Raw genomic sequence first — 24833 nt, forward strand, 5'->3', positions numbered from 1 at the left:
CAGACGTCTACTAGACCTTTGCTTCTAAGTGCCTTCTCTGGACACCTGAGAGAAAATGTGAGACCTGTTACTTCCCCTCCAAGCTACCTGTTGACTTGTTAACAGCAGAAGGTAAGAGGACAACGTTAATAATTCAAGGTTGTAGCAAGCAGCAGGCCTGAGTTCAAATCCTAGCCCCGTTGCTCTCTCACCATAGCTGCGTCTGAGCAGTTCACTTTGCCTAGTAGTAAAATGTGGAGAACAATAGGCATATGATGCGCCAAAGGGAGGAAATGATGCACAAATGTTAAGTGTATGGAAAACAGTTAATAGCATTCTGGTCTCAGTCTTTAAAACACAGATTTAAGACAGACAGAACTTGGCATTTAAAACTCCCAGCTTTGGGCTGGAGAGATGGCTCAGTGGTTAAGAGCCCTGTCTGCTCTTCTAAAGGTCCTGAGTTCAACTCTTAGCAACCACACGGTGGCTCACAACCATCTATACTGAGATCGGTGCCCTGTACTGGCGTGCAAGCTAACATGCAGGCAGAACACTGTATAAATAAATAAATAAATCTTAAAAAATAAAATAAAATAAAGCTCCCAGCTTCTTTTCTAACTACCTTCAAGACCCTAGGCAAATTGCTTCATCTCTGCTTTGTGTATTCCTCTTGGTGAAATATGGAAATTTAACACCATTCTAGAACATTCTATGGGGTTTAAGAAGATAATATTCATAAAGCACTTGGTCTCCTGAAGAGATCTAGCAAATGTCAGCACTTCCTCTTTGATTTAGCACCTTGTTCCTGCCACTGAGCCAGGCCACAGGGCCCTAAATATGATGTCATGGTTCAGGACACATGTTCTCTCCTCCATACCACATCCAAAGGCCATGCAGACATTTAATACCTGGATTCCACTACCGGAGCCCTAGTAATCATCCAGGACTCACACGTAACCACAATGGCCTTTGATGCCAGCCAGCAGTCACCCAGTTGCACTTTCTCCTGCAAATGGCCATGGAGGGCAGGCAAGAAGGGAGGGCAGGCATAATGAAAAGGTCACAGATGAATATTTATCACCCAAGGGGAAAAATATTTGGATTAAGGTTTTCAGCAGCCTAGGCAGAGAGCTATGTACCCTGACACCCCACTTTAAAAGCTGTAACTTTATCTGTTCTAAAGGGTATGGTGCTGGGACCCCAGCTGAGAAAATGGGCCTCCAGGCTCCATAGCCAGCCTCCCCCTGGCATCTGTGGCCCCTGCCTCCACAATCCTACCTCCTACTAGTGGGAGCACACAGTCCACGAAGCCACCAGGCTTGCTCCATGGCTGCTATGGTACACACACACACACACACATATACACACACACACACACACACACACACACACACACACACACACATACACACACACCTGCCAGCCTCAGCTCCTGGCTCTGCATGCTAGGCATCTTCCCCTCTGGTCCTTCCTTCCTCTCTCATCTGTATCCCTCCATCCTTTTGATTTCCTCTCCTTTTCTTTTCCTTCTGTTAAGCCATGACTACTTTCCTTGAGCGGGCCTTGTGCCAAGCACTGTGGAGAAGCAGGAGTTAGCACGGAAAACAGGTAACACAGGTCTTTTCTCAGGGACCTGGCATCCCCTTTGTGTTCCTGTATAGGAGAACAAAGCCTAATACACGAAGAGGAAGACAACAGCAACAAATCAAACAAAGAGGGCTTGAGGTCGTAGGGCCATGGTGAGCCCAGGAAAGGCAACTTTGGAGATGGTGCCAAGGGAAATGTTTTTCCTGGAGGGGACACACCAAATTAGGATCTGATAGGTGAGTGGAGACCAGTGGAGCCAGGAGCTGAGGGAACAGCATTCTAAACAGAGGGAACAGAAGTGGGGAGGGAGCAGAGGAAGAAAAAGCTGTCCTATTAAAAAAATACAATGGAGTGGCAGAAAGACCTAAAAGCAGAGGGAAGAGCTGGGAATGAGAATGTTGGACAGCTGAGGTCAGGGGCGGCCTTGAAGCCTGGCTCAGGGTGGGGTTTATCCTATTGGCAATGTAAAGTCTTTTCTGTCCTTGGGAAAGGCATCTGTACGCAGAACACCACTCCTGCCCACCCCAATCTGGCCCATCTCCCCAGCTAACACTAAGCTCTGACTGCTATGTCATCGTCATCAAGGAATAGTGTAATCACACAACTAATTGTGTAATTAGTTGCACGTATCTCTTGTAGCATTATAGCAGCTCTGTGCCCACCTGAAGGCAGACCACTTTGGGTATAAAACCCTGCACAGAGTCAGATACAGAGTCAGGACACAAGAGAAGGTATTCACGGTGAGAGCAAAGGAAAGAGGGAAGGGCTGAGTTCACCCATATGGTGTTGCGTTTCGAATGCACCCCTCTATGAGCACCAGGACGCCACTCACATGCGACGTGCAATATATCAACATGTCTTCCCATACACACTAAGCAATCTCAAAATGACCTATGACCTAAGAGGGCAAATGATACATAGGTAGTTGTCACACCGTGTACAGTATACTGATTCACTTTCCCGCCTTCAAACATCCCAGTCTACACTTGGGTGAATCCATGCATGCGCACCCACAGTTACAGAGGAACAGTTGTGCTGGCATGACTTCTCCGGATCCCACCCTTGGAGACCCAGGTCGGCGGCCAGTGGCTCTTGTGCCAGTTCTGAGCTCTGAAGCGGCTCTCATTTAAAGCGATGGACAGCCATGCGGCTGGAGGAACCTGCAAGGATACACTGGCCTGGGGCATTCTTCACGTCGTCCCCTGGGGCAGAGGTGGTGTTCATCTTCTCTGCGTTGGGGAACTGGCTCAAGAGCTGCACCTGGAAGTCCTCTCTCCGCTCATACTCCTTCCCCCGGTAGATGAAGACTTTATTCTGCAGAGAAAGGACACCTGTCAGAGACGCCGGGGCCTGGGCGTGCAGAACTTGTAACTCAAGCAGAGCTCAAAGGCTTTCAAACTGAGCCTGGGGCTGGTAGAAGAGGGCGGCTCTGGGTATGTCTTTCTCCTCTCAGCTCCTCATCAGTGGAAGCAGGGGCTGACTTAGCTGGGTGGACCACCTGCTTTAACAGGCCTAGCTCTGAAGGGCAGGAGACCGTGAAGGGTGAAGACCTTGTTTAAAGTAATCTACAGTCAGCTTCTGGGATAACTTCACCGTGTCACACCCACTTTATTTACATGCCCGAAAAGCTGTCCACTTCTCTTCAATGAGGCCATGGGGGCTGGAGCTGTATCCAAGCCCCTTGTTATGTGGCTCCTGGCCCCGAGCCTATGCAGGCATTTTCTTTACCTTTCTCTGATCACATTAGCTTTCTCTAGAACATATGTTATCAATGGGGTGATTTGGGCGACCTGGGGACATTGACAATTCCTGAAACTATCTTTTGGCTGTCATAACTAAGGATGGCGATATTCCTGGTAGTAAAGGAAGAGATCAGGGATGCTGCTAAGCACCTCACAATACACAGGGCAGCCACCACAGCAAAACAGTATGAGACCCACATATGTCTAAGTAACAAAAGTAGGAAACCCTGTGCCATCTTTGTTGAGTCTAATGGCAGCTAAGTTCTTCTGTCCAAACCTAAGCCTGTAATTTACCTGTCAACACCAAGCCATCTGGACATAGGAGGGGCCCAGGGATCAGATTCCCAGGCCTCTACACCTGCTACAGTGTAGTATCTGAGAATCATGCCAGGAATACACACCCCTAAGAAGTTCTCAGAAGAGTCTGATATGCAAACAAGGTTAAGCAGGTCCCACTGAGCCACCCAGGATTCTTTCTCCCCATCTGTTACCCTACAGCTATTCATGGCAATTTCTCCTGTAAACCCACTATGGCTTCCATGCTGACTGGTGGCAGTATAGGAGAGACTTATTAGACTACGCTGTAAACCAAGTAAGGCCATTTCAGAGGTCAGATTCGTTATTTCCCTGGCATCTTCCTGACATACCGCCCCCCAGACTCCTAAATCAGAAGCAATCCTGGGGATATAAAAATCCAGCCTGGCACATGTTAAAAGCAGCCACCAAGACACTGCTTAGACACGATGCTGCAGGAACCCTATAGGTCCCCGAGATTCTGTTGGAAGCTGCAGGATCAAAATTAGCACTTCCATAATGATAGTAAGGGTGCCGTTGTCTTTCTCATTCACATTTGCTCCTCTGTAGAGCTTTCCCGAAGTGCAAGCACTGTGCAATGACAAGAGATCAACACCGCCATGGAAATCGAGCCTTTTGTCCTCAGGTCAGACTTCAGCGATATGGGTAGAAATACAAGTGGACTTTACTCCTCTTGCTATTTTTGTTTCTTTTCTTGAGACAGGGTCTCTCTACATAGCCCAGAACAGCCTAGAATTTTCTATGTAGACCAGGTTGCTCTGTCCTCCTATTTTTGTCACAAGTGTTCCTCACTGACTTTGTAAGCTGGAAAAAAATGTAGCTATTATTTATAATTTATGTTAACATATGACCCTGCATATGGGCTTTTTGTTACTTTTAAGTAAGTTGCCAGGCATTTAAATTTTTTCTTGGTTTTTGTTTTTTATGTACACGTTTGTAGAGATAGCTCACAAATAAAGAAAAGCTCTGTGACTTCAACAAATGTTAAGAGAGCAAAGGGATCCCTTGACCAATGAGAATGAGAGCTACTGCCTTATCTTTCTCTGAATGCTTCTTTCCTGCAGTGGGGCCCCCACTCCTCCTCCTGGCAGCTCCATTCATGGAATAAGAAACCACTGGTGGTTAGGGTGGTAGGGCTGATTTAGGACTCTACTGGGGACAATCATAGTGCTTTGACAATGGAGCTCAGCTCCTGACATGCGAGCTTCCAAGAACAAACAGATCTTCAGAGCACAGAGGAACAGCTGTGATGCCAAGGGTCCCCAGACCCGAGTCACCGGCAAACCCACCCGCAGAAAGGAAGGGAATCCTTGGCCGTAGTATCCGACAGCAAAGTAGTCTGGTTTGGGTCTCAGGATTTTCATGATGTTTTCATAGAATTTGGCCTGCTGCCTCTAAGAGAAGAAAACATGACTTGTAGCAAGACAACACAGATGCATATCCAAGGCACATGCAACTGAAAGAATCCACAGTTATGACATTACCCTCACCCCAGAACCAATATACCAAATGTAGATAGCTGCGTGTCTGTGGCTATGCCTGTGTTCCAGTGTGTAGAGCCATGCTTAGAGCTCATGCCTACTGTGCTAGGCAACCCACTCGCAGGAGCGCATATACCTATTTCATACTCAAGCCATTCTGGTGAGCTTCTCCAGTGCCTGAAGGAAGAAGTTGGCAGCTGGTCCATATGGAATTGGCCTCAGTGAGCTCCAGCTGGTGGCCCTGCCATTCCTCCACTGTACTCCCTTTTTTGTGACCATGCAGCTCAGCAGGCATTTCTGAGAGTATACAGATGCCCAAATGCCTCCAGGTAGAGACATTTTCCTATGTGGGCATACCTGGCATATTTTATCTATTCCAAGAGCCGCGTGCTTGTCAAATATTCACATCTTTAAAAGCAGTTTGCAGCTCGCTCTACACTTCACAGCACGTGGAAATTATTGTTTGTCCCAAAGAAATCTTGACATGGCAAAACATATGAAGAGATGGGTCACAAGATTCACTTGATGTGACATAGACCATTACATATGGATCTAGACAGGTGCCTGGGTAGCATGTGCTCCATGCAGGGATGCAAATGTACATCAGTAGTGTGTGGGATGTCCTGGCATGTGATTGTATATAAACTCACACCTTTGGAAGACTGCTCACCTGTATGTCTGAAAACATCTGTATGATCAGGTGTATTGTCACTGAGTGTCCACTGGCACAGACACACATTTGTATTTGAGCCATATCTTACATAGAGCTAAGAGCTCTGCAGACTTTAACATGATGACCGCTCTAGACCTTCATCCCTCCCCCGACCCCAGCTGTCAATCCTCTCAACGTGTTGACATTTCCGTGGAAATGTCTACATTAGCCTTATGGACCAAGAGGCAAGGGCCTGGGATCCTGGCACTTGGGCAACCAGGAATTACATAAGGCGTGGTAAAGAATGAAGGAGGAGCCGGGAAGCTCTCTCTATTTCCCTCTCTGAGCTCAGCTCCTTGCTAATCCCTGACTTCTGCAGTGCAGGCAGGGACGGCTAGACCCTCTACTTCCTATTTCCCCCACCAACATGCTAATGTGCAACAGCCAGATGGGAAGCGTGTTAATGTGATTTATCTGTTCCCTGAAAAGCACAAAGTTGTGCTTTTATTTAATTGGTTTGGTGATTTGTGGAACTTTTACTGCAAATGTAACAGAGTGTTTATAGGGAGTGCAACAGCTGCGGCAGCTGCGGCTCCACCTAACAATCGAAGGGCGATGTTCCCTGTGACCTCACTCAGACCTGTCTCCATCCTTCTGTTTCCCTCACCCACAGGCCTCTCTTTTCTCTGTCTGTCTCCCAGCTGAGTGAGTGCTGTGCGCGGCTTTGAGGGGAAGCCTTACCAGGTTCTGGCTGAGCAGCTCGTAGTCAAAGATCTCCATCTCGTATTGTTCGGCTAGTTCCTTGCACAGGCTGATGGCCTCTTCCCACATCTGCAGGGTCATCATGGAGAAAAGCGGTTAGAGGTGGCTCAGCTTTGCAGAGCCTTTGCTCAAGAAGGGAGTTGAGCTTAGCCTTGGCCCCCTAGAGCTGCACTGCAGAGATCCTCTTACCCAGTCCTAGTGCTGACACAGAGCGAACCTCGGACTTGCTATTAGTGTAGCCTTTCCCTGGCTTCTCATCCTGCTCTTTTAATGAATAAAGGAGGAGTTTGGGTTTCTGTTGTTGCTGTTATTTTGTTTGTTTGTTTGTCTATTTGTTTTTTGAGACAGAGTTTCTCTGTGTAGCCTTGGCTATCCTGGATTCACTATGTAGAGCTGGCTGGCCTTGGTCACATCAATCCACCTGCCTCTGTCTCACTGAGTGTAGAGATTAAAGGCAGCTAGAGCAGGCTGTTTAAATGCACTCTGATTTCTTCCTAAGCACCTGGAGAGCATCCTCATGTTCCAGGTGAGAATGAGAAACGGAGGTTCATCTGCCCAACCAGGAGCGGGCTTGGAGGCCAACCCCCAGTTGACTCCATTTGCTGCTTTCTAAGTACTTGGTGCTTACTCCCTGAGCCCCTCGGCTCCCCAGAGTGCAGGGGAGGCATCAGAACCCTTAGCTAGAGTGAAATGGTTCCCAGTGGAGTAAACAAACGGCGTGGGATCAGAGCATTTCTGGGATGAATTTGGGTCCCCATATGCCATCTGATTTTTCTCCTCTGCCAGTCAATGCAGAGGAGTGCTGTGGTGCTGCGGTGCTGTGGTGCTATGGGTGTGGAGGTAAGTAGGCAGCAGCATGAAAGTTTAGGGAGGAATGTACTAGGGTATCAAAGCATCACTAAAACTTTCAGCTGGGTGGTGGTGGTGCATGCCTTTAATCCCAGCACTCGGGAGGCAGAGGCAGGTGGATCACTGTGAGTTCGAGGCCAGCCTGGTCTACAAAGTGACTCCAGGACAGCCAAGGCTACACAGAGAAACCCTGTCTTGAAAAACCAAAAACAACAACAACAAAAAACAAACAAACAAAAAACAACCCTCTCAAAGTGGGTCTTCTCTGTCTCTAAAGTAAACTAACAATACGGACCCCAGACACAGGGGCTTTTTCTTTGCTGCTTGACTTTAAGCCAGAAGCCAAGGTTGTCTCCCATCTTAGACCCCTGACGCATCAGTAAGCTCTGCAGCCAGGCATGGGGAGAGGCAGGTCTGGCTGGAGGAAGCTTGACAGTCTCAGAAGATACCCACTCCCATTCCACATAGGGTTTAAAACAGAAAATGCACTTAAATGGAGAATCTGGGGGAGGTGGGGGGAGGAGAGAGCAGAGGATGCCAAAATTCATTGTGAGCTTCTTAACGAAAGTACTCTCTGCATTCAAGCATAAAAATAAATAAAACCAAGTGCGGAGCAGAGGAGCCATGGCAGTAAACCCAAGACAGCTTAGTGAGCAGCATAAAAATGCTTTATGGGCCAGGAGGACCCCAGTTTGCAGGCTTCACCCTGAACAAGAAGGTTGGGTAATGATCCTGGCTGGGCCACAGGACTGTTGGACACAACAGTGTGTGTGTGTGTGTGTGTGTGTGTGTGTGTGTGTGTGTGTGTCTGTTTCCCATCAGTACAGGAACAGGAGAAAGCAATAAAGTCCCCATGTGCTAAGTGATTTCTAAGAGGCTAAGAAGCAGGGCAGTAGTCAGATACCTGGCATTCCCTCGGGTCCTCTAGGGCCTCTGGATGTCACTGATATCACAGGACTTTATATATTGGTTATAGAACAGTGACTGAGTTCTAGGGACAGTGCATGGACGTCCATCAATCTGTGCAGTCACTGAACAGGTACGAAGATGGGGGAGAGACACCATTTCTGCTCTCATGAACGTGAGAGGTGAGGCAAAAGGAGGCGACAGAACTGTTGGGCTTGGGGAGGCACTATCTAGGTCGTGTTAAGATAGACATAGGGAGTGATAGCCTGTGTGTATCTGTAGGAAAGGAAAGATGAGGGGAGCTAAAGAGCTTAGCATCCATTCTAGAAGCTTCCATGGCCATGGCTTTCAGGGTAAGCTGTACCATCTGCCGCCTCCTCTATACTTCCAGGCACCACCATGTTTCTTGTCCCTACGTTTGTTACTGCACACTATCAGAAGAAAGCATGCAAACTCTGACAATGATTGGCATGCCTGTTTTAGCAACAAGACAATAAGAGCTATGAGCATGGGGCGCTTGTTTCTTTTTCCTCTGCTCAGCACAGGGTGGCTGAGTCAAATTCCTGGCTGGAGACAAACCTTATCCCCTCATGGGACTCTCCCAGGGGGACTGAGGTAACCAGCAATAAACAAACAGAAAGCTCTTCCTTGATGGCTAGTGGGGCAAGAGGCTCAAAAGATGGCAGAGTCTCTGCCCTCATGGGGCTTATAATCATAAATTATAGGACAGTCTTTTCCAACGGCTGAGCCTTAGGAATTTATAAGCCCGCTGTAGACATTACCTCATTTCATCATTTCTGGGCAAAGTGGGAAGAGCAAACCAAGGCAGAGGCAATGAACTGCAGAGGCAGGACAGACCTAAACGCAGCATCCAGTGGTACCCTGATAGATGGCGCAAGATGTTGCCAGTCACAGAGAAGCTGACCTACATGTGAGCTAGAGGGCTTGGGAAGGGCTTTAGAGAAGACATGGCATAGTTAGGCCGCAACAGTGGCCATTACAGTTTAACAAGATGGCATTGCTGCCCACTAGCTTCCATGCTGGCAACCACGACGTTTCCCTGCCTAGGGTCACCTTACAAGGAAGAAGCAGATACTGTTACTACTTCAGTGTGGTAGCAGGAGGACTAGAATGTCAGCGGGGGCCACGCAAAGCTGTGGATAGACCCGAAGGATGCAATGCCCAGGCATGAAAGTTCTGGGCTGAGGTGCCTACAGGGCAGATGGTGGCCTTCAGCTTGGAGCTGCCTAAAGGTCTTCTGGAAGCAAGGGCTGGGTAGCAGCCACTTTGCTTTATTTTCCAGGCTACCCTGCCAGAATCCTTGCTGAAAAGATCAATGACAGCACAGTGTCACCTAGGAACCTACCCATTTACCCAGCATGTATCATCAACTCCTGCATGTAAGTAAGGTTCTATTTTAGCCACCAGGCATCCAGCAGTATATGAGGCAAAGTCTTCGCAGTAAAGGTACTCCAAAGTGAGGAGCCAAAGAGTAAGCAAGTCAACACCATGCAAGGGGTTGCTATCAACAGTAGCATAGTTCTTTTCTTTGAAGAAATGAGATGGGTGACTCAGGGCAGGGGCACTGAAGGTAGCGGAGGAAGCTTTTTACATCTTGGCATCTAAGTAAAACCCTGAGGAATGAAAAGGTTCAGCCTCCCAGGGGACAGACGTGAGAGGATGCTCCAAGCTGGGCAAAGCAAGCACAATGGTCCAGGTGTTGAAAAGAGGAAGGACTAAGAACAGAGCACAGGAGAGACCTGTCTCTCCCAATAGCCAACACTCCCACAAAGGATGTTAAGCTCCAATTACCTTTCCTTTGTCGAAGTAGCCTATGATGGTCTCATAGAGTGTCTCCTTTAGCTGCCGGTGGGTCTGGGGGTGCTGCTGGCCTGTCTGCATGACCTGTGATGCACACTGTTCATCTGACCACTGCAGAGAGAACATGGGGAAGCAAAACAGAGCTAAGTGACAGCCAAGGACAGAAGAAAGGCAGCCTGTCCAGGTCCTGATCTCCCCCCTCCCCATCACACACACCTTTTCCCCTTTCAGCTCCTCTTTGAAAAGTCAGGGTTCCTTTGAGGAAGGAGCCTTCATGGGTAGGAATCCTCAGGATGCTTGGAAGTTGCCCCCCACCCCGGTACTTCTGATGATATAAGACAGAACAGACGAACCAGGGACCACACACCATGAGAACATCTCTGACAAGGAAGCAAGAGAAAGCCATGCACATCCTCCTGCAGGCCTCCCCAGGATCCCGGTGTCTGTGGTCAGGCAGATTTTGTCTACAATTTCCATTTGTGAAGTGATTCTGATTTTGGCTAAATTGGGCATCTTTGGCTTTCTAGTAGTTTCACAGTGTGAAGTTTGTAAGGATTTTTCTCTAAACCCTAATGAGACATGGCCCCAGTGCTTCAAAGGCCAAAGGAAAGAATTCCTTGCTTTTGCAGCAACATTCTCTAGATACGGGAAGCGGCTTAGTGGGCATGCTAATGATTTATCCTTGGCAATTGGTTGGATGCTATTACTACTGAAAATATACGTCCTGGGGACTATTGCAGTTATTGAAAGCAAAGGTCACTCAGAACCACAGGGAGCAGGTGAAATAGCACAGAGAAGTATGCTGCCAGGTTAGGAGTTTGGGGGCTACTGGGAAAAGAAAAATTCATTTGTCTCTCTCCCGCCCCCCTCTTCTTTTGACTCTTTCATTCTTTTTTAAACTCTTAGACTTGCTGTGAGGAGCCGGTGGGGATCTCAGGGTTGATGTCTTCCTGGGACCATACCTTGAGAAGCCAGGTGTGGAGAAGGAGTGTGTAGGCAGCCTCTGTGTAATTGTCACAGTCCAGGTGAAGATCACGGAGTTTATACAGGTATCTATAAATCGAGAAATGTAGCAATTTACAAGATGTGATGTCAAGGTGTATAGTGGGGACGAGAAGGAGCGAGACAGAACAGATGGGCTCTTGCACAGGGGACAGCCGTCCAGCCTTTTTGTACATGAGTGGTAATGATAGAATCCAGCACTTGTTGGACCCTCAGTGTGCACCAGGTACGATGCTAAATGGCATCTCCCTTTTTACCCCTGAAGCAAGGTCTTGCTATGTAGCCTAGGCTAGCCTAGAACTTCCTATGTAGGTCAGGCTGGCTTCAAACTCATCATCTTCCTATGACAGCCTCCTATGTGCTGGGACTACAGGCATGTACTATGATGCCCAGCTTTGTGATAAATGTAATGCTTTGGACCATCTAATCGCCATGACAACCCTATGGCATGGGTCCATTAGGGATATCAATACTCCAGTGAAAACAAAAACATGGCGTTAGGGGCTATGCTGTGAAGAATTCCATGTGATATAGAATTGTCTGCCCAGTGTGATAGGATATGTAAATAAAGGAAGGAAACACAAGTGGCTCTGCCAGGATTCACACACTTATGCACAGCAGTGCTGGGGTGTGAGCCTGAGTGCCAGCTCAATCGGAAGAATCCACAAGAGTGAAATTCATAAAGGGACATCCCTGTCCTCTCCTTAGAGGATTCTGGTAAAGCATAAAAGAGAATAGGGCAGGGGACAGAGGAAGGACAGAGAGTCTTTGAGCTGTCCAGAGAAAGAAGATGCTATTTGGACACAGTGACATTCCCACCTCCCGTCTCTTTGCAAGTGACATCCCAGCTCTGAGCCCTTAGAACAATCCTGTGGAAAGGAACTAAGACCAGAAGAGCAAAGGAGAGACACTTTGATAAATTATTGATAATTGATCCAACAGTACCAAGGAACAGTGGACCAAAGCTTCTGAACCAACTAGTTGGAAATAAAGCCTCCCTTAGGATAAGTTCATTTCCCCAGGGATTCTGTCAGAGTGATGGACTGCTAACTGACACAAGGTCGTTCAAGAAGGATTTGCAGCCAGACATCTAGAAAGTGAAGTAGATGATAAGTGTGTGGTGGTGGGGGCAGGGGAATTAGCTGTGGCCCAAAGACTCAACTTATCCTACCAATCCCACCAGCATTGACCCGAGGATGAGAAAACTCAGGCTTGTGTTAGAACAGGAGAGAGAGAGAGAGAGAGAGAGAGAGAGAGAGAGAGAGAGAGAGAGAGAGAGAGAGAGAGAGAGAGAGAGAGAGAGAGAGAAGAGAGAGAGAGAGAAGAAGAAGAAGAAGAAGAAAGAAGAAGAGAAAGAAGAAGAAGAAGAAGAAGAAGAAGAAGAAGAGAAAAGAAGAAGAAGAAGAAGAAGAAGAAAAAGAAGAAGAAGAAGAAGAAGAAGAAGAAGAAGAAGAAGAAGAAGAAGAAGAAGAAGAAGAAGAGAGTATGTGTGCTGCTGCTTTGACAACCACTGCAATCTTTCCACTCTTCCCCAGCAGTCATCAGCAAAGTCATGCACGATCTCCAGAGAGAGAGTTTGGAAGTTGGAAACACCTATTCTGCATACATGGCTCAATCCTATCTCATCGTTTCCCTACCGACCACCCATTAGATCCCCTTGATGGCTGAGCTCAACAACCTCCAGGAGAGTATCTTAAGGGAGCATCCTCCCATGCCATTTCAACTCCTGAAGCAGCTAAGGCCCTCCTCTTCTCTCCTTTGTTAATTTTAAGGCTTAACCATCTGCTATACAGCCCCAAAGAAGAAATGTTAATGAGCCCACCAGGGCTACTGAGTCAGATGCCCCTGCACGCTTGAATGAGGTGCCATAGGGAACAACAAATTCCACGGGCACAGCTGCATCTAAGAGGGCCACCACCACCCAATGAGGTGACAACTGATAGAATGGGATGGGGGTACACTGTTGTGATGACTTCTCAGTTTTTCAGGGAAAAAACCTGTAGGTTTTTTTTACAAGGTGTCTAAATGTAAAAATGTTGGCAATCAATTAAAAGTGTTTTAAATATGCCTGTCAAACAGAACAAGCTTCCAGAACATCCGTTTGCCTCTCTGCAACGTCTGGAGTGGGCCAATATGGCGGCTTTCCTAGATTAACACAGACCTTAATTTCCAAGCCTGTGGGGGTCTGGGACTTACCATCTGTGCTTCTGAAGTGGAAAAGAGCAGAGTTTGGAGAGAGGAAAGCCTACACTGGGCATATAGTGTAGAGTCTCTCATCTCACCCTCGGAGCGTGCGCGCGCGCGCGCGCGCGCACACACACACACACACACACACACAAAACAAACAAACAAACAAAACATCACAACAGTGACTGGAGTGACTCATCCCAAAAGGCTGTTCTGGCCCTGCAGACCCCAAAGCTTCATGTGTTACAAAGCTCACGAGAGCCCATAGAATGACTTTCTCACCATAACTGCACCAGTGGAAAACAAGAACCTACACAGTGGTGGGAGCAGAGTGACTTTAGCTAGACAGGCTCAGCTTTTGACAGGACACGCTGGGGCTGTGGACTCGCAGGAAAGCACAGAGGCCTGTGGCCAAGAACTCATTGTTGCTGTTTATTGCAGAAAAATGTGGGAAACGACGAAACTGTTCAACAATACAGGGCTAGCTATGTAAATGACAGCATATTTTAGAAAGGAAATTTCATAGTTTCATTACAAGTAAAGCTGAAATACATCTTGTCAAGTAAAAAAGAGTGAGGAATAAATTATTAGTAATATAACTACATTTTTGCAGAAATAGCATACATACAAAACTAGATGTATATATAAGCATAAAAAGTCTGAAATATGTATGTATTTTAGAAATTTATTTCATATTTTGTTTTGCTAGTCTGTATTTTATGAGGTTTTTTGTTTTGATGAAAAAGTCTGTTATTTTTATAATGAGTAAAAAAATAGGAGTAATATAGTTTTTTGCAGGAAAAAATATGAGCTACTGAGAAAATTGGCAAAGGAGGTTTTTTGTTCCAGGATAATGCCTTCAGAAAAGCTTCTCATGATAAACTTAAATGCCTAGTAAATGCCTAGCAGGAAGGAGACATATGCCACATGTTATTTTTTCCCTTTTATTTATTCATTTATTTATTTACTTACTTACTTATTTGTTTATTTTTTCCTATCATATCCACTTTGCATGTATACATGTGTATATGCATAGAGAGGGTGTGTGTGTGTGTGTGTGTGTGTGTGTCACAGCACGTGTGTGGAGGTCAGAGTACAGCATGAGAGAATCAGTTCTCTCCTTCCCCTGTGTCGGTCTCAGGGATGGAACTCAGGTCTTCAGCGGCTTAGAAGCAAGCACTTTTACCTGCTGAGCCATCTCACCAGCCCCCTTTCTTCTTTTCAAAACAAGCCAGCTAAGGGCTTACCACGTTCCTGGACTAAAGAGGATCTCCCATGCTGTCTCATGGCAGAAGCAAATGAAAGCACAGCTCAAATGACACAGCTTAAGGGAAATGCACAGAGGGGGGACAATGGGGCAGTCCGAGAGCTCCAAGCAGTTTGAGGGTGATGACCATGGGAAAACAGAAAGTGTCACCAAGCCTTGGGAAACTGCAAGGAATTAGAACACCAAAAGCCAAGTGCTAAGAAATCAAGTCTAAGGGGAGACCTAGGGGAGGGGAGTAGGGGGAAAGCGGGAGGGAGGGAGGAATGGGAGGATACAAGGGATGGGCTAACAATTGAGATGTAATATGAATAAATTAATAAAATATTTTTTAAAAAAAGAAAATAAAAGAAAAAAATCTTACCTTATGTACATCTCTTCCCGGTTGTTATCTTTGTAGAAATTCTAGTCAGGGGAGGAAAAAACAGAATTGAGTGCTTTTCTTTGCAGGACTTTGGGGAAAGAGAATATGGAGGTGGAGATGAGAGAGGGGGAGAGAGAGAGAGAGAGAGAGAGATTGTTGTTGACTGTCTGAGAACCCCAAGAATGAGTGAGAAGTTTCCTTTGCTGACTGCATACTCTTCAAAAGACTTTGCTGCGCAAGGCGCTTCCCTGACTGTACGGGGGACAGAGCGAATGTCTCCCTCATCACACGTCGGGGGATGCAGCGAGATATTTGCTGGTCTGAGTGGTAGGTAGGCTGTCAAGACCCAGGGCAGTCTATTTTAAAAGGCAGCCTGGCTTAAACATAGACACCAGGGAGCATATCCCAGTTCTGACAGCACAGAACCTTCTGGAGTTATGTGACTCCATAGCTAGAGCACTTAACCTTGACAGTTGACTGGGAGATACCCCAGTGCCAACTTAGGTGCTGTTGTTTGTTTAAAATTTGGGTTTTTTGTTTTGTTTTGTTTTGTTTGGTGTTATTGTATTTTGAGGTAGTCTCCCTATGTAGCTTCAAGCAAGTCTCAAATGCCTGATCTTCCTACACAAGCCTCCTGGGATTACAGGTGTATTTAACTAGGCTGGGTTCAGAAGAGGTGTTTGTTTATTGTTTATTTAACTTAAGAGTCTGTATGTATGAGTGTATGCCACATGTGTGTGCCCAGGGAAGCCAAAAGATGGTCCCCTAGATCTGAAGATATAGTATCTGTGAACAGCCTGACATAGCTGTTGGGAATTGAACCTAGTCTTCTAGGAGAGCATTCGGTGTGCTTTTAACTTGCTGAGCCATCTTTTCCCGGTTAGGGGCCATTTAGATTGGTAGTCGCCTTGGACCCTGATACTGGAGGCCCTAGACTTGTGACAATTTAAAACATATCCTTACAGATTTGGAGCCAACTTAAGAGCCACTTGTGGGACGTGAGCATGCACAGGCCCCTGCAGCTTAGAGAAGGGCCCAGTGACTCGTTCCAGGCCATGCAGGCTGTGGGAAGGCAGTGTTCACTGGTCTGACGTTGCCTGGCCCTTGCACTACTCTTGTCTTACTATTTTGGGTGCCCCTGTCCCAGGCATGCCCTGGTCTGGCTGATGAAGGTCAAGTTTCTTCAACAACCTCCAGAGAGAAACCGGAAAACCCCTTGCCACGCTCTTTATGTAAATCAGGCCTGGTGGAGTTATTAGCACTGAATTTCTTTCTGCTGTGGTCAGGATTTTTAAAGTCCCTTCAGCATTCTGAAAAAATCAATGGCAATATCTAAGCTGTTATAAAAGAGTCCATGTCAGATAGAAGGGGTGACAGAACAGAGTTGGAGGGGCAGAATTTATATTTCCAGAGCACCAGGAGTGGCAGGTGGCACATGTAACACACTAGTTATGCTGCTATCTTCCTTCTGTGGGATGCATGAAGCCCTTAGAGGAAGCACAGAAAACATCAAGACACAGAGCATAGATGCTGAGCTGGGATTTTAAGCACCTTTGAGGTCCACAGCGGTTAGCCCTGCTTCTCATCCGTGAGCAGAAGGGAGACCCAAGCTCAGCCTGAAGTAGGATGTGGGTGCAACTTGGTCCATGGGGGGCCTTGAAGTCACTCACCAGCAGGTTCACGGTGCAGCTCATCCGGTTGTCTTTGCTCTCGTCTGTCATCACTCCCCGGTAATCCAGCAACCTCTCCAGCAGCCCTTTGACCAAGCTCACAAAATTCTCCACTGACTTGGCAATGGTCGGATGCTCTGCTGTGCACTCCATCAGGCTGTGAGGAGAGCAGGGTGCTGAGTTCATACTGGGAAACTGTGTGGTTGTCGGATGGAACGCGACACAAGTGGCCAGTGAACTCAAGCTTGGGGCTGTCATATTTCCTTCACCCAAACAGTAATCTATCCGTACAGCACAGCAAATATTCTTATACTATCAGAATGGGAAACATAAAAGTAAAAAACAAAACAAAACAAAACAAAACACGTGTGTACAGTGTGTAAGGGTGGGACATGGTTAAATTTATGGCCACAGTAGGAGTACAGCAGTGTGACTATTTTGGGAAGTGATTTTTCACAACATCTAGCAATGTTTTATATGTATATATCTTCTGATTCAACAACTCTACTTCATGGAGTCTTCCCTATAGGACTCTGTGCTAAAGAAATACTTCCAGGACTCCTTCAGGGTTTATTTACAGAGTTTTTAAATTGTAAAAGATAGGGAAACAGCTGGAACCATCCAAAGTGTCCATCAAGCAGAAAAAGGTTAAGCAAATTGAAGTATTTTCACACAACATGGTTCTATAAAGCCATTAAAAAGTATTAGGGAATGGATTAGTTACATAAAAAGCTCCATAAAATATATGGCCAAATGAGATGCGTAAGTATTTCAAACAATTTGCTTTCATTTAGTTAATTGTTTCAGAGTTGACCATGTCCTGAGTGCTATTCTTAGCATCATAAAAAGATTATCTCCTCTAATGTCCCACCATGCTCTAAAGAGATGGGAGATTTACAAGTGTGCCATACTAAAGGATGGCAAGGTCGCCTCACTTGCTCGAGGTCACACAGTTGGTAAGTATCAGTAGCCTGGCTGTGGCACGCCGTTTCTATCATCCAACACTGTGTATGGGAACCCACAAAGCGTCCCGAGACGGATAGTCAGGAGGAATAAACACCAGCCACATAACTGTGGCCCCTTCTGGTGAGGAATGCAGGTGAAGAAGGGAGGGAAGTGTTTTGTTTTTCTACTTAAACATAAGAGCATAGACTGAAAAAAAAAAAAAAAACTTCATAAAATTAGCATAAAAATTTTACCTGTGTCATTCTTAAAACACCCACCAGCTGCTAAGTACTACAGTAGGGACAGTGGAGTGGAGCGGCACCAACATGCAGAGAGCCGTGCCTGCTCCAGTGACAGTTCTCCTCAATCACATGTGCGGTGCCAGGCACTGTGTTGATCCCTTGGGGGAATTTCAACAACTAGAAATTCTTCCTCCGTGTTTTACAGAAGAGGACATTAAGGCAGAGAAGGGTTGAAAGGTCAGCTGGAAGTTTAAGAGGTGACCTTAGGCATGAAGCCAACCACTGTTCAGTTTGGGGAGAGATTCCCCGCCCCCCAGACACTGTAGTCTGTTTACTGGGTTTGTTTCTAGTCATTGTCCTCTGGGCAGTAAAGTTCCCAAGAGATCTCAGGAGAAAGGAAAAAAAAAAAACCCACAAGGACTTTGGAGGGTCATTTCATTCCAGAAGCCATGCTAGGCTACAAGGAGGTGACATCTCAAACTGTGGCTCGGAGCAGACACATCCATCTTGCCCTAGGAAGAGCCCTTGTTCCCAGCTCTCAACAAGCAACGCAAACGGCCTGTGATTTACACCTGTCTGGTTCAGCGGCAGCTGTACCTCCATCTCTGAGACAGCCGCATCCAGCCCAGTTCCCCACCCTGAAGATATTCAGTCCGGCTCTAGGCGGCATTTGGTGTGGGACTCCAGGCAGAGGGCATGCCTGGTTTCAATCTTGGCCAGAACAAGAGTTCTCAGCCCTGCACCACGCTGGACTGTCTGGGGGGAACTTTCACAATGCCATACCCAGTCTAAGCCACATCTTCGGAACCTCTAGAGGCTGGGCAGCTGTGATTTGTTCTGAGGCTGTCTGGGTGATTCTAGTGTTTAGCCAGCATTGGGGACCACTCCCGTGATCCTCCAGCCTGTGTGGACATCATCTGAGCACTCTTCTAATGATGTCTGATTTGGGACTCTGGGCTGGGGTCTGAGGGCCTGCCACCTAGTTTCCAGTGTTCCAGGGACCTGGGCCACCTAGGGGTGTAAGAGATTTGTCTTGAGTGCCTTGGTGTCTTTGTCCTCTCAGTGTGTGCAGGAAGGCAACTCACACCATTGAGGATTGGTGAGCTGGGCAGTTACCCATCTACCCACTCAACCAACCTCTATTGTTCCACAAACTGTGGGTTTGGAGATCATCAAGACCCAGGAACCTGGAGGTCCTCTTTGGGCAGGGGAGGTCCACAGAGAGATAAAAATGAACTCCAGTGTGCAACTGAGGATTGCCCACTCTCCTGACAGCATGCTAAGTCTGTTTTACTGTTCATCCCGTCTGAATCCCCATAATTCCTTAAGGCAGTCGTTATGTTGACCCCTAAAGCATAAACAAACTGTGAAGCGTTTGGGACTGGATCCTGATGACTGTCCTGTCAAGGTAACACAACTCTCTCCTTTGAATCCCACAAGTGACAATAAGAAAGCTGTGGGAATTGTGGGGCCATGTGGAAGATTCCTCCCTCAGCAGATAGGGTGTGCTGACCTCACCGTTCACAGGTCAAAGGCCTTAGGGACTGAAACAGTGGCACCTCCCTGAATTACAGGAGGCCTTTAGAGGGAGGAGTCTTGTTATCCCATCCATTTGGGAGGAGAGCTTGGAGGGTGGGGAGGACCGGGATACTCTGTCAGTCTGCAGTGTACTGTGCAAAAGCAGGTGGGGATTAAGATTCAGCCTCATCCTATGTCTAAGCCCTGGTTCCGGGTTCAAAACTGTAGCTGGCATAGGGCAGGAAGCCCCATTTTAGTCACAAATGTGCCGTTTATCATCTAAGGTGAACCAGAGGGCTGACGCTGTCTAGAGAGGCTCTAAGCCATCTCAGGGCCTGAATGAGAGACTAGAAGGAAGTGCTACAGAAACTGAGGTGACCAAGCTGGAGAAACACAAGCAGCCTCGGGGCTCCGAATGACTACATTCCGGATTCACTTGGATGATAGTAGGAATAGAATCCTAACACACCTGCACTATCGGCAACTGTGCTAATGAAATAAAATGAAAAGAAGCCAAGAAAGGAAAGCAATCGCGAGAAGCACCTGCAAGCCATCCGCCCCATTCAGTCCTGATGAAACACGCAAGGGGAGGGCTGTATATTTACCTCTAATTTGCAGGTAAGGAAACTGAGGCTGAAGGAGGACAGAGGGAGGAGCAGGGCCCAGGGCCCCTGGCCATTCTGATGAGGCCCTGACTCCAGCCAGGGTTTGGCCTGGTTCATTTGGTGTGAAAAATCATTCACACCTCTGTCTCAGGAGGAAAATAATGAGCTGCTTTTAATTTCCCCAACCACCATGGGACTCCTTTGATAAAGAATCACTCAGGAAGGCTTTCGCAGACCCCGCTGGTAGTCTGAAGCCTGCTACAGGGCTTCATCCGCTTTTAGAAATGGAAATTGCCAGAGCAAAGGAGGTGCAACTTCTGGTCAATATTTAGATTTTTTTTTACCCTCTCAGAACTTTAAGATAAGCACTGATTTCTGCCCCTTGGAGAGTCAGATTTCTCCCAGTGGTTCCCCCCAACACTCCCCCAATGGGTCTGGTTTGCGATATATGTGTGTAAAGAATCCATGTCCAGCATCAGGCAGAGGCAGGCTGGCTGAGGTGAGACCCTGCTTCCAGGGGCTCCATGGCTCCTGCTAGGCTCTGACCATGCTAGGCGGGGCAGGGTGGGGGACTGTGATAGGGGGCCAGAGCAAACCCTTTTGTTTGCATTTGCTATGAAAGGCAAAATTTCAGGGAGGCTGAGGAAAGAGTCCAAAAGCAGAGCTATACCAGAGCCCCAGTGAGCACAGAGGACAGGAAATTGGGATGCCGGACCATTCTCCCAAGCCTCAAGAGAAGGCCTCTCAGGCAGGGCAATTACCAGGCAGCCAATGACAGGAACTGGGAGCCAGGCCGAGGGACTGAAGCACATTCATTAAACATGTACCTGCTGTGTGCCAGATGCTTCCTAATTACTCAGTCTACAAAATAACCACAGGAGCTCATTGTTTCCACTTTAGAAACGGGGAGACTGAGGCCAGAGGGATTGTGCCATTTGCCCAGAGTCACACAGCTGCAAAGGGGGGGAGGGATAAGATTCAACTGAAGGTTTTCCCACCCAAAAGATCCAAGTGGAAGATAAGCCCCCAGAAAAGTGCTCAACAACCTCAGCCACTGTGGAAGTGAAGATCAGAACACATGAGCCCTCGGCATGCTCTCACCACGGTGGTTATCATCGTCGACTGGACAAATGTTAACAGGGGATGTAGGAAGTGGAGACATAGGAGCCCTCCTGCTTGGCCAATGGAAAAGAACGTGGAGCTGTGCCTTGGTGTGTCTTTTGTCCCCCTAAAAAAGCTGACAGTCTTTATCCTGATGTTACCCTATGACCCTGCAATTCTATGCTAAGGTACTATACTTCCTATACTCACAGAGCCAATCTGAGAGCTAGTTAAAGCAGATACAGCGTAAATAACCATCAGCTGGTTAGTGAAAGAAAAAAAAAATGAATGAGTGAACAACGGGTCACAAACCGCCACAGTCTATGAAATGTCCAGAACGGAGAAGTCCAGAGTGAGAAAGCAGTAGTGGTTACATGGGGCTAGGGCATGGGGAGTGTAACGCTACAACACACACACACACACACACACACACACACGTGTGTAAAGGGCAGACACACCTGAGGAGCACAGGACTCCTTTTGTGGGGTAATGAAAATATTCTAATTTTAATTGTTACGTGGTTGCTCAGCTCCATAAACATACTAAATCAGTGAGCAGTACACTCTGGGTAGACAGAGCAATACGTGATTTATATCTTAACATTTGTAAAAACAAAACAAAAATGTCTTGGCTTCAAGTGCAGTCAGGCTGAGGGTCGCCTCCTATACACTGGACTTGGCGCTGGAGTCTTTCAGGGGTCCCCGAAGGACACCTCCTTCAAGGATGCTCAGCATCCTCTGATAATGCCCTGACTTACACCCAATGAAACATATATCCAAGACAGTAAACCCAACTAGAGATGCACACACTGTGAGCTGCTCACAATCAAACCCGTCAAAATGGAAGAGGAAAAAAAAAATGGCAGTAATTAGACCACACTTCAGATCTAAGGAGGCTGTTTTCACACAGCCAGATTCCTTTCTCTTTGCAGCACAATGTTTCGTTTAGCTGGCCCATCCCATCAATAGCAAAGCAGCACTACTTCCTGGGAAATGTAAACTGTCCTCCCTAGAGTTCATTTCAGTACCACACTTCTGGGGAAAGTCTCCCCAGGAGGACCAGCATCTCCAGACCTACCCCATCCCCTGCTCCCACCCCCATCCCCCACCCTCCCCCCATCCCCCACTCCCACCTCCATCCCTCACCCTCCTTTTATCCCCCGCCCCCCTCCCGCCGGCCCTTCACAGGCTTCCTGGTCCTCCAGCCTGGACTTACATGGCCTCCAACAGCTGCATGTACTGCTCATCCCCCCGGCCTCCTTCCACCTCGTGGTCCAGCTTGAGGATGATTTCATTTTCAAACTGAGAAAGTGGATGAAAAATCAACAATAACAACATTAGAGGGCCATGTGCCGGACCAGCCAATTCATTAGTGGATCAGAGCATCAGGGAACAGCTATTTTTCTCCCATCACCAGTGTCTGGACCTGTGGATTCATGGTTGAACAGGACTCGATTCATTCTAAGAGGGTCCAGAGGGTGGAGGGGAGGGACTTGGGATGAGGGCTAGAAAATGGCGGCATAAGAGAGAGAGAGAAGGGAGAATGAGAGCTTCTTGGGTACTATTTCATTGAGCTTGCTTTGCAAAGCTAAACAGACATTTTGCAGGAAGATGAAAGGGGAAGGGAATCCAGGCATATACAGAGGCAGGTGACAGGCCCTGCATCAATGCTACATTGTCTAAGGCAGCTGTTATTTTAGTCCTGTGTCCCTCTCCCGTAGTCTGGTGATCATACCAAACCTAATCTCAGTCCACAGGGCTCAAGCAGGCTTGGAACACCTCGTTCGTGCCAAATGTGGTCACCTGACACCTTATCAGTGTTTTCCCACACTCATGTCCCAGGAATCATAAAGACTGATCCAGTGAGTCTAACCTGAAACTTTGCTGGGACTCTTAGCAACAAGAGTCTTGATGCTAAATGTGGAAAGGGAATGCTGCAAGTCTGATACTGCTAAGGATGACGCGGAAGAATGTCTGCTTAGCATCACACTTCATGGAAGGAAGCAGAGGAGGAGTCAAGACATGGACCTGATGCCACTCTGAGTCCCTGGAAGCCTTTCCATTTTCATGAGTTGATGTGTGTTCACACACACACACACACACACACACAGAGAGAGAGAGAGAGAGAGAGAGAGAGAGAGAGAGAATTAGCCAGTGTGAGTGTATGTATGTGTGTGTCAGTTTGAACTTTTGTTGTATTCAGTGAACATATTGTTGGAAAATGTAAAGAAGATATAAAGCAAATAGTGAATCTCATGTTCTCAGGACATCAAGACTGGTAACAGTAGCAAAAGTCAGAGATCAGACGCGAATAACCAGAAATGCAGTGTCCTTCCGTGGTTTTGCAATTCTTGTGTAAATTCTGTCTCACTGAAATCAGAGAATGTTTTCTCCCTAGTGCTAATGTCAAGAAGCACTTTGCCCAGTGGGAATCGTGGCTTATTCAATACACCTTCTTGAAGCATCCAACTGTATCTCTTCTACAAGACTGTAGCTCAAAACAGTTTGCATTGCCTTGCTACTTACTCCAAAGAATGCATCCAAGCATGCAGTCCACCTGTCCCATTTACTGCTATGAATGAAATTGGTACCAGTAGAGAGGAAGAGGATGTTGGCAAAGGCCTCCACTGTAAGAAGGCATCAGGGCTACGTGGCTTCTGATGCAGCTCTTCACACTTGGTCTTCATAATACCCATGAGGCCTGGAGGTCAAGAGTCACCTTTGAATGCACTAATGCATGACGAGGAGCCATGCCCGGCCTGGCACAGCCTCCGGTAAACATCAGTTATTGTTACCAATGAAGTAGAGGCTGTCGCGGGCCTCAGATGAGTGGTGGAAGCCCTTTGGCAGCTCTTTCCTATGCGTCAAGGATGGAGCCCATTGAGTCAAAATCTTGAGGTGATAAAAAGGCAGGCGACAGATTCAATATTTCCCTGACTACAACTCATATGATGCCACTGTTCCCCCACCTGAGGTGCTCGGAGTCAACAGAAAGGACTAGAAAACTCATGCTGATGGAGCACAGGCACAAAGGAGAGTTTTCTGTAAATCGCTAGAGCTGGGTGACTATTTTCTGAATGAGAGAAAGGTGGGCTGGAGCGGCGGGGTAGGGTCGTGATGAATATGAGTGGAAGAGCGGTCCCCGTGCAGGCGAGGATGCAGAATGTGAGAAAGCAGTGGAGCTGAAGCAGGGACTTTGGGGTGGGGGGCGGGGAGGAAGAGGGAGGGGAGGGGGCGAGAAAAAGGGGAGGAAGGTAAGCCGCCAGCCAGCCCCCGAATTTAGCCTTGGCTGAAGTCTTCTCATTCCCCTTGTTATAAAGGAAGGATGGAAAGAAGGAAGAAGGGGTTAAAGGAGACGCAGCAGGGCTATCTGGAGGGGGATGGGCTGCCAGTCTGCAAATGAATCATGTCCCTTATAGGATGCGTCTTGCATCTGTACTAATTATTTTCCAATGTTAGAAACGGGGGGTAGGGTGATACTTAGGGATATCTTCTGCATTAAGAAGATAAAGAAATAAACCCAAAGATGATAAATATAAAAACAGGCTCTGTGTCTGGGCCGTTGAGTTTGAACCTAGAATCCCCTGCAGGTTCAGGTGTTGAATGCTTGGTTCCCAGTAGGTGGCGCTGTTCGGAGAGGCTACGGAAGCTTACAGAGGCGGGCATAGCTGGTGAAGGTAGATCACTATGTCTGAGCCTCTGAGAGTTGCCCAGGCGTTGGTTCCCGTCATGCTCTTCTTCCGGGCCTACTGAAGCGTAAACAGCTTCTGTCAAACACCAGCCACCTTTAACTGAGCTGCCCTCCCATGATGGGCAGAAACCTTCTAAAACCATCAGCTGGA

General features: G+C 47.3%; 1 protein-coding gene across 1 annotated transcript in view; it reads right to left on the reverse strand.

The window, feature by feature from the left end:
* Window positions 1-24833, reverse strand: part of Dock2 (dedicator of cytokinesis 2) — a 403715-nt gene that overhangs the window by 25210 nt on the left and 353672 nt on the right. The window contains exons 34-41 of the mRNA XM_051167750.1: window positions 22208-22293; window positions 16582-16738; window positions 14912-14952; window positions 11057-11147; window positions 10086-10205; window positions 6498-6587; window positions 4913-5017; window positions 2739-2880 (exon numbers count right to left, since the gene is read on the reverse strand). Coding sequence (XP_051023707.1) covers window positions 2739-2880; window positions 4913-5017; window positions 6498-6587; window positions 10086-10205; window positions 11057-11147; window positions 14912-14952; window positions 16582-16738; window positions 22208-22293 — 832 coding nt within the window. The remainder of the gene's footprint in view (window positions 1-2738; window positions 2881-4912; window positions 5018-6497; window positions 6588-10085; window positions 10206-11056; window positions 11148-14911; window positions 14953-16581; window positions 16739-22207; window positions 22294-24833) is intronic.

The sequence above is a fragment of the Acomys russatus genome, chromosome 25 (assembly GCF_903995435.1).
Source record: "Acomys russatus chromosome 25, mAcoRus1.1, whole genome shotgun sequence".
Taxonomy (NCBI): Eukaryota; Metazoa; Chordata; class Mammalia; order Rodentia; family Muridae; genus Acomys; species Acomys russatus.